Source organism: Leopardus geoffroyi, chromosome A1, assembly GCF_018350155.1.
Source record: "Leopardus geoffroyi isolate Oge1 chromosome A1, O.geoffroyi_Oge1_pat1.0, whole genome shotgun sequence".
NCBI lineage: Eukaryota > Metazoa > Chordata > Mammalia > Carnivora > Felidae > Leopardus > Leopardus geoffroyi.
The window spans coordinates 206,258,079-206,270,754 of record NC_059326.1 but is presented as its reverse complement, the minus strand read 5'-3'; the positions used below and the strand labels follow the sequence as shown (position 1 = coordinate 206,270,754).

The 12,676-nt window shown below is 39.1% G+C and overlaps 1 protein-coding gene across 6 annotated transcripts in view; it reads right to left on the bottom strand.

Moving 5' to 3' along the window:
- The window catches only part of MROH2B (maestro heat like repeat family member 2B), a 73,045-nt gene extending 62,506 nt beyond the window's left edge, over nt 1-10,539 (bottom strand). For 3 of the 6 annotated variants that reach the window (XR_006701799.1, XM_045439360.1, XM_045439379.1), the window contains exons 1-6: nt 10,014-10,538; nt 8,325-8,386; nt 6,788-6,898; nt 5,100-5,259; nt 4,286-4,384; nt 1,445-1,599 (exon numbers count right to left, since the gene is read on the bottom strand). Coding sequence is in view for 3 of the 6 variants with exons in the window: in XM_045439360.1 (XP_045295316.1) it covers nt 1,445-1,599; nt 4,286-4,384; nt 5,100-5,259; nt 6,788-6,898; nt 8,325-8,386; nt 10,014-10,041 (615 nt within the window). In the remaining 3 variants the exon portion in view is untranslated. Of the gene's footprint in view, nt 1-1,444; nt 1,600-4,285; nt 4,385-5,099; nt 5,260-6,787; nt 6,899-8,324; nt 8,387-10,013 lie in introns of all 6 variants that reach the window. The other 3 variants (XR_006701800.1, XR_006701798.1, XM_045439370.1) reach the window with 2 other exon arrangements.
- Nucleotides 10,540-12,676: the final 2,137 nt, after the last annotated feature.

The following is a 12,676-nucleotide window of genomic DNA, read 5'->3' as shown; positions in this document are numbered from 1 at the left end:
TATATGATGAATTTTTTTCTGCCTGCTAAGTTTTGTCATACAGCAAAGCATCTCAAAACTTAGTGGCTCATAATAACAACCATTTATTTCACCCAACTGTGTGTCAGCTGGACGATTCTTTTAAGGAATTGGACATTTCCAAGCAATGGACACTTTTCAAGATTATTCTTGCTTGAGCACTAGAACAATACTCCATAGATCTCCCTTTGCTTCTTGAAAATTATTCCTTGCTTAGAACCCTTTCAAAGGTCTCTCATTTCCTATTAAAAAAAAGTCCAAGCTCCTGTGTAGCATTCAAGGCCCTTCATTGTATGGCCAAGACCACCTATCTGGTTTCATTTATTTCTGCCCCTTTATATTCCCCTTTCTCTTCTCCCCTTCTCTTTCTCCCACTGGGCTCACTCAAGTGTGCATGTTATCTCATCTCAGCCTATGCTTCAGTGGGTTTTATTGCCTCTTTAGGGAATGCATCTTGCCTGCAGTGAATGTCTTTATAGGCTGCAAGCTCAGTTTCAATGTCATGGCCTTTCCAGTACTCACCACAGGAGTTAAGTGCTTCTCTCTCTGTGTTCCCTTATTATTTTTGTGTACCTTCTAGTCACTTGTCTAACTCTTTCTGTGGGAAGCTAGGAAAGTGCTTGGCAAATTTGTATTGAATTTTGATTTTCAGGTGCCCTAAAGAGAAGACTTCTACAGGATATTTTAAAAGTTCCATGTTTGCTAATGATTTAACTACCCCAGCATGTTAAAAAAATAAATGCTTTGGTAGCTTAAAGTGTAGAAAAGAAACTGAACTGGAGAAGGCTATGTGTTGCATCTTTTATAATATAGCAATAAAGGACCTAAAAAGGATTTAATTTATACTACATTTAAAAATTATACCAATTAAGCAAGATAAGCAAGTGATTATATGTGAATGCACTTTGTTACTTATTCTGTGCAAGACATTACAATATTTTGAAGCAGTCATGAACATTCTTTAGATGTTATTTTATTTCATGGTCATCTTCATAGACATAGGAAATTTCCGTGGCCTGTTGTTTTTCTCAGTCAATGGCTCATCCCAAATATGGGTTATGGGTTATATAAGGCATGAAATAACTAACTTTCTGTATATTTTACTCATTTTCAGTTATTTATTGTTCTTTCCATACATTGGAATGTCGGTTCCATGAGAGTGGTGATTTTGGTCTGTTTAATCCCTGCTGTATCCCCAGAATTTGGAACAGTGTCTGGCATATCATGGGGACTCAATAAATATTAGTTCAGGAATGAATAAACAGTGATTTGAAACAGGAAAAACAAAATATTTGATAAACCTGGTAAATCACAACTCATAGCATTCCAAAATAACTGAGACTCATTATCACGTCAGAAAGAATGGAGCAAGCTCAACCAGCATGGACGGAGAGCTAGCCTGAGACACGTTGAGGCCACCACTCACTTGCACGGGTGAGGTAACGGGGGCCCACTTCTCCATTATATACCGGAACAGCATGAAGATCTTGTCAGATAGTCGGTTGGCGTCCAATCTGGGATAGGGGAAGTCTCTCCAGTGGTTGACATACTTGTAAATGGCCTTGCTGAACTTCTCAAGGGCTGCATTTTAAAAATAACCACAGACTGAGAAAAATTTAAAGATGGGAGGGACCATAAAATAATTTGAGAATAGTGCACTGATGATTAGCAAATGTGTAATAATTTCTGTAAAATGTTATGACTGTACCAAATAAACATACAAAAAGTGTTCAGCCACATTAGTGAAATGCAAATTAAAACCATAATGAGATATTGCAACAGACCATCCAGAATTGCTAAAATTTCAGACAATTTCAAATGTTGGTAAGACTAAGGTGCAGTTGGTATTTTCACATACTGCCTGGGGTGGGGGGGTGGGGAGCATGAATTGATACAAACATTTTAGAAAGCTGTTTTACGTGATCTACCAAAGTTGAATATGTGTTCTTCATGACCCAGAAATTCCACTCCTAATTATATAGTCATTAGCTACACAAGTATATAGGAACTAAAAAACTTCTACAAGAATGTTCATATTCACTTTTTTTTTTTTTTTTAGTAATAGCCTCAAACAGGAAACAGTTTAAATATCTGCCAACAGGTAGGATGGAAAAATTGTAGTACAGACACGTAATAGTATAGAGAAATGAACACGGACTATAGTTTCACACAACAACGTGTAGGATCTCAAAAATAGACAAAACTAATCTATGGTTGTCAGGGTTGTGGTTACCCTTGGAGAGAATGAAGATGGTGATGATTGGGAGAAAAGATGAGGCAGTTTCTGGGGTACTAGTAATGTCCTGCTTCTTAACCTGAGTGGTGGTCAAATGAGTAAGTTCATTTTGTGACAACTCATCAACCTGTACACTTCTGATTTCTGTATTTTTCCATGTGTCTGTTTCCCTTCAATAAAATTAAAAAAATGTCGGGCCTGCAAAAATATTTGCACCACCAACCTATACATACTTACATCAACTGCATTAAATAATAGTTTTTGTTCCTTCAGCCCTCATGTTTCATTAGATGAAAAAGAAAATTCATAGTTTACTCCTTAACGATACCTCACATGCAAAGAATACTCTGGAAACATCCTGAGTATCTTAAGAGCTGGCCATTAACTGGCTAATTCACTTTCTCTTCAAACTGATAATCTCCTGCTATGCTTTGTCATAATCTTGTGTGTGTGTGTGTATGTGTGTGTATGTATGTTTGTGTTTCACTGGCCTATAAACAACATGAGAGAAAGGATGTCTTATCTATTGATGGTATCTGAAACAACAAGCACGATGTCTGCTTACTGGCTGATTGGTTGAATGAAGAGCTAGATGAGTGGATGGATTACTACAAAACTTTATACCTGTTCTGTAGTGGCAGTCAGGTAAAATTTGCTTTAGGACCAAAGGGTTCTAGATAACTTTATAACACAAAGACAGAGAATCCCTTATTCAATGCCATGATGATTTCTAATTTTATTTCCTTTTCCCTGTTGGTTGTTGATGTTGTAGGTAGAAATGCTATTACAGACACCAAAGTTTATTTGCAAGAACACAATGTTAGCTGTGATAGTAAGTAAGGAAATTAAAGGAATTGAAAAGTGGGCTAATCTAGTGTAATTGCTCAAGTCATTGAGCCAGACTGTCACAATTCAAATCCTGGCTCTGCCGCATACTAGCTGTGACCGCAGGCAAACAGTTAACCTTTCTACGTTTCAATTTTCTCATCTGTGAAATGGAGGAAAAATGTTACTTACCTAATAGGTTGTTGTAAGGTTAAAGGAAACAATAATCTTAAAATACCCAAGGCAGTACTCAGGCACATAATAAATTCTCAGTATGTATCAGATACAAATGTTGCCTTCATTGAGGACAAAACAAGAAGAAATTGACAAAACAACTGAAAAGACTTGGTTGATAGGTAAAGATGACATTCCTGACAGCATGGGCTTTTAAATATTACAAAATAGTAGTGTTGGGGGTGTCAGAGGTGAGAGGAATCTTAGTAATCACTTTACTTGACATGTTTTGGGTGAAAATGAGATTGAAAGAGGGCAGAGTCACCTGATGGTTCAGTGGATGATCAGAGAGAAGAGTCCAGGTCTCCAGACTCCTCCAAGAAGCCCCTCACTGTGCTGGAAATGTTTTTCCTAGGAATTCCAGGGCATGTTCTTCTTTGTAGACTCTTGATTACTGTAGATGTATTTTAGTTTTGGGGGGAGCGGGAGCTTATGACCCACAGTTTGTTTACCTATTTTCCTTAATTTTATGGTTGTTTGTATTTTTGATTAGTTTGCTTACTTATCATTACTACAATATTGTGTTATAAGGAAAGGCCAAAATTTAGCCTGCTGCTAAGAGCTGGTGAGCTCCTAGAACCATTGTGGGGAAAGTGATGGAACTAAAGAAGGAGGCTAGAAATGGAGGCCTTTTAGGGCAGTGGAAAGAGTATAGACTGGGCGGTCACATAGACATGAATGCTACCTCTCCATCTCATTGATGGTCACCACTTTAAGGAGATTCCTTAATTTCTATGACCCTCAGTTCCTCATCTGTAAAATGGGGTAATAGTACTTACCTTGCTTTGAGGATGGAGAGAGATAGAATTATAATTGCAGTGAGGATTGAGAGAGAAATCTCCATGGGGTAGGCACTCAATAAATGGTAGCTATTATTGTTAGAAAGAACAGAACAAGAGTGAAAGGAAAAATAAAGCATGTGCTCGATTTATAGTGTGGTCTTCACAAAGAGGGAACCATAGGGATACCCACCAATACAGAAAACTCCCTTCATCCTTTCCTCTTCGGCCAGCCTGAGCATGGTTTGCATGGTGAGCAGGGTCATCATCATGAAGGGAATACTCTGGGACACTGCCAAGAGGGGCACAAGAGGAGAAAAGCATTAACTCCTCACACTGGGATGTTCTGTGACTCTTCATGCCAGCATTTCAAGGCTGCATGGGGGGCACAGACGAGGTGCAGCGGGAAGATATCTGCCTCTATCCCTCTCTTGCCATAATGCCTGTCTGTAGTTAGAGGATCAAGGAGTGGTCGGTTTAAAATAAGGTGCTAGCTATAAAGTCACCTGTACCTGTTTTTTGGTAGCAGTTGCTTATGTGGATAATTATTTTATTAATGTCCATCTCTCCCACCAGAAATTTCCTGCATCCCCAGGGCCTAGCACAGGTAATAGGCTCTCAATAAATAAGTAAACAAGCAAACAAATAAATATCTGTCAAGTAAAATGGTGTAGAAAAAAAATCATAACAAACCCTTAGTTCATGTAAATGTCCGGTGGCTTGTGGAACGCGCCTCGCAGAAAAAGGGCTTTTGCAAAAACAAAGCCAGATGAAAGGGATGGTGAGGGTGGGAGGGAGTCCAGCCAAATCCAGGGCAGCATGGACTCATGGTGAGTCAGCAGACTCATCTACGCTCAGAAACAGCTGCCTAAATCCTGCTATTGATATTCTTTAGCACAGCAGAAGGGAGGTATGTTCTCCTTTCTGTTGTTTGCACCCATTTGGTTTTAGACAATTAGTCAGGGTAGTTGTTTCCCAGGAAAATGTGGTGGTTATTCCCTCCATACCGTAGCTTGTTGCCAGTTCAGCCAAAGCAAGCACAATGAATTCATTTGGTAGCTCCAGTATCCTGAAGTTACTTTGGACTTCATACATCACAGAGTTGAAATCATGTGCAGCAAGAGACACCAAAACCTCACCTGCCAGCATTCTGGTTTCTCTGAGGATCTGAGCAAGAAAAGGAAAATAACGATAACAACTAGAGAAAGAGCAGAGTGAGTTTGCAGAGAGGTAACACTCTAGCTAATATTATGAGTTCCCCTGGCTTTGGGATAGAGAGAACAGGCTGTTACTCTCCCAGCGGGGGCAGTGGGGGGGGGGGGGGAAGCCCCTAGAGTAAGGGTCAGTAGCTGCCAAAATGGAGGTTATTTATTTTTTTTTTTTTAAGAGAGGAGCACGAGCACGGAAAAGGGGCAGAAGGAAAGAGAGAGAGTATCTTAAGCAGGCTCCATGCTCAGCGTGGAGACCAGTGAAGGGCTTGATCCCATATGTCCCTGGGATCATGACCTGAGCCCAAGTCAAGAGTCAGAAGCTCAACCAACTGAGCCACCCAGGCACCTCCAGATGTAATTTTAATGAATGTTTAAAACCATGTTTTAATAAGGTTCTTGTAAATATGAGGTCAATATATGTTTTCTTGCTAATTAGCCAGGCACTATGAACCTAGGATTTATGTTTTGTGTTTAAGTGATGAATCACTACGGTTGAAAGACTGAAGGGAATGGTGGAAGGGAAATGGGGCCAGGAGTCTAGAGTTTGAGGTTTTAGTATTGTCCTGATCCAGTTATCATTGATACTGGAGATATTTGGAGGGACTTCTGCTTTTGGTAATGCTCAACTAGGTAAATTTGATGAACACTCCTGCTGAGGAAAATAAAAAGAGCCGGACAAGATATTAAAAAATATACTCATAAAAACATCACAACAAAGGGTAGAATGAATTACTAAATTAAGATCTGGAAAAGATTGGCAATCCGGAGAGATAAATTCTATAGTTGGGATTGCTTTGCAGTATTTTGGGAAGAATAAGCAGAATTTAGTACTAACAAACGGGAAGACCTTGGTCATCCCACTTCTCATCTTTTGGTCTAAGACCCCAAAAGCCTGCATTTAAATGAAAGGTTCAATTGGCCCTCCATGAGCTGTAGCCCAATTTGGAGTCACAGATGTGCCCTGCCTCCCCAACCCCCAGCTCCAAAATCTCACGTCCTGAAATTAATCATGGATTGTTAGTACCCTTCACAGATAACAAGTAAAAATCCTTTCTGGAAGAAAATAACATCTTAAGACTCAAATTATTTCTAGAAGTAATTTTTCAGATATAATGCCTAGCGTATGTAGATAAGTAGACACATGAAGAAATCATAATTCATATGGGAAGAAAAAGGAAACTGAGTTCTAGTTACTTGTTCTGTCAATAGCTGTGTTACTTTGAAAAAAAAAATGTCTCTAAGCATCAACATGGACATCACCATGTAAATATGATCTCTGAAGTCTTTTTTAGCTTTGCCTCAGTTTTCTTATCGGTGAAGGGATAAATAATAGGTATTGTAATAATATATGAACAAATGAAAGTGATTTGAGGTCCAGACAGCAACGTACAAGAAGCTTATAAATGTCCACGTGGATGCAGCTGGGTCAGTTAAAGACCTGTTGCTGGCCCTGACATTGATTCATCATCAAGAATAAAACTTACATTGGTGTCTCTCATGTCCTTAGAAGCATAATAAATCAACCGTTGGACAATTGCATCATCCAAGATGTCGGTATTCTGAATGACGGCAGTGAGATGACTGTAAATGTCTTCCTGTGGACATACACAGAAATTTGAGTTACAAAACTAAAGGAATCAGATTAAGTCCAAGTGAATAACACCATCAAACTGAGCAATGTATTCCTACTTTACAATGGATTTTACATATCTTAATTGGGGCTTCCTGAACATAATATGCAACTTTAGGAGTGAAGGCTTATATGTAAAGCAAAGTTCTTTCTGAAAACTATCTTAACCTGACAACATTACTTCAAGGACATCTAACTGAAGGTGGAGGCACCCTAGCTAATATATCAAAGTCTTGAAAACCACTGTTGTAGGGCCCTCAGGGGACTGGAAATGCCCATTACCCTAACTACTGCTCTTACCACTAGGGAGTGACTATGGTAATAAGGAGCACACTGTGATTCCCAAGGAGGCTGATAAGCTATGAAGCTAGATCCTACGAGAGATTTCTATGCCCTTAGCTTTAGTTCTGCCTTGTAGAGAGAAAGTCGTGAATTCTTTTGGACAGATCTTAACCTTTGGAAATCATGGGGCTTGGCCAGGCACTATGTGAAAGGTCCCTTAGGTGGCTACACGGCCTTTGATAGATGAGACTGGTGTTCTGAAATGCCCAACAGCCTCAAGCCTATTGCCTTCGAGGTACTGTGCCCCTGTTGAAGGTGTGGAATAACTCCCTCGAATAAGGGATTCCAATACACTTCAGGGTTGAGAACCACGGATAAAGGTATATGTAGGCCCTGCCCTTCACAGGAAGGCTACATTGAATCATGATTAGGAGCAATTTTTTTTTTTTTTTTTTTTTTTTTTTTTTTTAAGTCAGACAGGCTTGTGTTTGGATGTAGTCCTGCTGTTCTGGTCATGTAACTGCTCTGGGTCTCACTCTTCTTAGTTGTGAAATGGAAACAGCTATACCTACCTCATAAAGGTGTGAGGAGTGAATATAATACAATTCACTATTGTTTGGGAAGCATCTAGTGTGCTGCTTCCCAGACAAGTGTCCTTGGAGGTAGATACTACTTTATAAAAGGTTTTTGAAGCCAAGAAAGCCTTCACATCCCAGAGAAATAAATCTCTAATTGTGAAACAGCATCACAGATGAGTAGGGAAGATCTTTTGGGATTTTCCTAGGAAGTTTCAGCTTATACAGGAGGAGACTCATGCACATGATTGTGAGTCTGACATCCCCCTCTTACCACATCTTCCTGTATAAAGTTATAGAAAGGGGCATTCTTTTGCTAGCTTCTATAATTGAATACTCTGATTTCTCAAATACTAATGTCATTGTTTAAACATTATAATGATTTCCATTATAACTGTATTTTCTGAATGATTGAATGCCACATAAGAAGCCAGAGAGAAAAGAGGAAGTCAAGGGAAAGAAAGAGGTATATGAAATGTTGCAATTAGATTAGAGAAAATAAATGCAAAAGAGACTTTTCTCTATTTTCCTTACCTTACTCATATTATCTTCCATGTTCAGCATGCCTAGAGTGAGGTTAATATCTCCAAAAGTATCTAAAATGAACAGAAAAAGAATTAAGTCTCTGCTGAAATGCTCTCCTATTAATTCCAATGCAATAGTTATAGAAATATTTTTTTCTGTTGCCTTCTTTTTCTCTCTCATTCCCTCTCTCTCTCCTTTGCCCCCTATCACCCTTCTTTTTTTAATGTTTATTCATTTTTCAGGGAGAGAAAGAGAGAGAGAGAGAGAGAGAGAGAGCGGGGGAAGGGTAGAGAGAGAGGGAGACACAGAATCTGAAGCAGGCTTCAGTCTCTGAGTTATCCACACAGAGCCCAAAGTGGGGCTGGAACTCACAAACCACAAAATCATGACCTGAGCCGAAGTTGCCACTTAACCAGCTGAGCCACCCAGGTGCCCCTGGGTGCTTCTTCTTGACTGCCAACTCTGCCAACTCTGATGGCAGGAGCTGTGTCTTATTCATATTTCATATACTTGACATTCTTGCTAATAGCGGATACTTAGTATTTTTTTCAAAATCTAAATTAAAGGGGAAGGGGAAGATAAAAGATGCTATATTGCTAATTATCTCACCTGTCATGTAGGTATCACCCTATACATTCTCTCTATTAAGGCTCAGCTCTCAGATGCCATGAGATTAAACCCTTACACCCTTGAATGTGAGAGGGCAATTGTGTGGTATAACGGTTTACTTTCACTTCCCCCTCAGCACCTCCCCCATGTTGTTTTCCATACTTTGGCCACCTCTCGCCTACCTCTCTTTCCCTTTGTCTAATCTGCTAGGTTCCTTTTCTGGTCCCAAGCTCATGGAAACTTCACTTTTATTTATTTATTTTTATTTTTAAAAGATTTTTAATGTTTATTTATTTTTGAGAGAGAGAGAGAGAGAGAGAGGCCAAGTGTGTGAGTGGGGGGGGGGGGCAGAGAGAGAGACTGGGAGACACAGAATCCAAAGCAGGCTCCAGGCTCTGAGCTGTCAGCACAAAGCCCAACATGGCGCTCGAATTCACGAACCATGAGGTCATGATCTGTGCTGAAGTTGGACGCTTAACCACCTGAGCCACTCAGGTGCCTGAAACTTCTCTTTTCTGATAATGACCTAAATTATTTTGACTTGCACTTTCAAGGCATATTTATATTTGAATAAATCTCATTGGAAAAGTGAAAAAAAATTGAGTCCAAGGAATTAAGCAATTTCAGGCCACATGGTAAGTTGGCAAGACAGAAACTCTTAGAGGTGAGCCTCCAAATCAAGCCACAGAGCCCTTTAGCACAGTCTGTTTTGGCAAAGCAGATAGGCAACCATCCTTGAAAATTAGGGGAAAATATTTCAAAGGACTCTTCCAGTATTTAAGGTTAAACAAAAGACTTTCTTTGTGCTGTAGCCACTTTCTTCTCAGGTGGACTACATATTTTTAAAGGTAGGGCACGATTATCTCTCAGGCTCCTAGTCTATCAATGGCCCTTTACAATCAATGTGGCTTTATTATTTTTGAATAAAAGGAGAGTAAAAGAGAAATAACCTTACTTTGGTGTACCCTTTCATAACATCTTTAAGGTGTACAGATCTTCCTTAATGACCCACACTATCCCCCTCCCCACATATAGATATGATTGTACAGACACAAAACACTTAGCTCCTCAGGATCCCGTGATGCTCACCTGCAGATTCTTCCATGTCCTGAGTCATGTCTTGGCTGTTTTAGGCTCTCTAAGAGACAGCACCTAAGTATCAGAAATAGTATGGCTAAAAAATTGAACAAGAAAGTTGGCAAGTTTCTCACATAAGGCTCACATAAGGTTCTCTAAAGGACATTCCCTCCTCTACTTGATTGGCACAGTGATCTGGAAGCTTCCAGCGATGGGCTGCTATTGAGGAGGATGATGCTGTATTCTACCACTATGACATTTTCTTGCTTCTGAGCTCCTGCTGACCAACAAAATGACTGCATCTCACCGAATACTGTCCCTTGGGTGGAGACCAGAGTATCTGAGAAGGAAGAAATTAGAGACTGGGACTCAAACCATTTTTGTAGACCAAAGGAGTTCCTCTCCCTAAACTTGGGTCCATTGATCACAAATTTGGGAATGGTTTTCAGTGGTCACTTTACTGGCCTGGTGTTGGTAAAGCCTTTATGGTGATCTTGTTGATTGTTCTACTTGGTGAAAGTCAGTCACACAAACTGGGCATGCTCAGTGGGCCGGAATGCCCACCAGGGGCAGTTGAATGGAATGTCCAACTGACAGCAGCAAAGCAAAGCCTTCTTTGCCTCCCTTCCTGTTCCCCATTTCTCCCTCCACCATTCACATGGTCTAGGTCTTGGCCTCACTCCAGACTCAGGCTTTTTTTCTTTGATTCCATTTTCTCTTCTTGTTTTCAAATCATTTTTTATCCACATCCCTTGACTATAATGCTTTCAGCTTTACCAGTATGGACCTAAATCTGGTCCCAATGCCCCTGACCCTGAATCTATATGACCACGATTTTCAGTGTATGTCCAGGCTACTGTATGTTAATGTGGCCAGTGTTAGGTAAGGGGGTACTAGCTGTCTATAGGTCTGGATGTGAAAGAAGCCTTGGAAAGGAGCACATGACCATTCTCATCTGCTGCTACTTTTCAGTTATTTTTCCTTTATTGGTGAAGTTTATTTCAGACTCCTAAGTCAAATGCTTCCAACTAAATCTTTGAATGCATTATTCTTTTTACAGACAGATTATTTTGCATTGTATTTATTATAAAGAGCCTCAGCAAGCTGCTAGTTAAGAACATCTAGAGCTTCCCAAGTCAGCATCACTATTTCCCAGATTGTGTCCATAAGTGCCTAGTAACAGGAATCCTCTGGTGTCCTTACTTAAAATGTCCATTCCCAGGACAATTATAATGAGGGGCAGAAATCTGTATTTTTAATGAACACCCCTAGTGATTCTTGAGCTCACTATAGTCTGAGAAGCACTGCCTAAGATCATTGCCCAATCACCCACTAGGGGATAATTGAAAATTTAGCAGTTATTTGAAGGGTGTTTGTTGTGAATGGGCGAGAAGACTACTGCTCATCCCCAGTGCCGTGATTTGCTCAACCTTGAAGAATAGGCTGAGAATTGGTAGGTCAGAGAGGTACTGAAGTAGCCTGAAACTCTTAACATCTTGTAGGGAAATAAAGACGTTGCAAATTATGTGCTCTTAGAATCTTAAAGAACAACGTACAATAGAATCAATAATAAGAAAGTGAGCTATTTAGGTAATTGTTATAATCAATTTCTTACTCATTTTGTGAATGGTGGCAAATAATTTTTCTGAATGTCTGTATATCAAGATTTCCTTGATTTCATAGAGATTAGGGAGGTTAGGAGATGATTGATTTATATTGACTTTGTAATTTATTCATCAGGGCAATCAAAACACATCTTTTTGCTAACTATTCTTTCAGATATAGCAAATTTACCCATTGATCTCTCTTTTCATATAGTAACATTGCAGATAGATTTTTAAAAAGTCAAACTTCAAAACAACAAATTTATTGTCATTTTTGTTCCATTTTTCTGGGCCATCTTGTTTCATTTCCCCATTATTTCCTGTTTTTCTTTTTACACCAGGTTAACACAGTATGTGTTTGATTTCTCTGAAGCCCTGGAAGCATGCTAAACACTAACTCTCAAAGCTAATAGGATGGCATGTGCTAACAAATGAAGTATTGTTTCTGAATATATGTTTGCAAGGAAGTTTAAATTCAGCTTGCTAAAGAACTGAATTTAAGAAGAAGTTTAAGAAGAAAGAACTGAGGAGTCTCCCTGGGTATATGATAACCATTCCCTTTCAGTTTAACTTGACAAGTGAGACTACCCAATCCCAGAACTACTATGCCCAAATGAGGTATTATCAGCAGGAATATTAATAAGGCAGTAAAGGTGAAATATAAAACTATGGGAGGATATCTATCAATCAATCTATCCAATATCAAAATTTATAGAAATTTACATTTTTGTGGTTTTAATGGTTTTATTTTGGAATACAATTCATTTGAATGTTGACATGAATCCTTTTATTCTTTAAATGAAGAATTAGATTTTATAAAATATATTTAAAATGGAATTAGGCTCTGCTTTTTTTTTTTTTTTTTTTTTTCAGTCAGTTTTAAAACATAAGCCTAATTGCTTACACTCTGGTGTATAGAAAGGTAAGAAATATTAGATGGTAATTTTATACAGGGCTAAATGTTGCCCTACTTTTTTAGCAGTCTCTCATTTGCTTCTTTCTTTTCCTTCCTCTTCTTCCTCCTTCCTTTCCATTCTTTCATGTCATTTTCTCTCCACCCCCCTTTTCTGG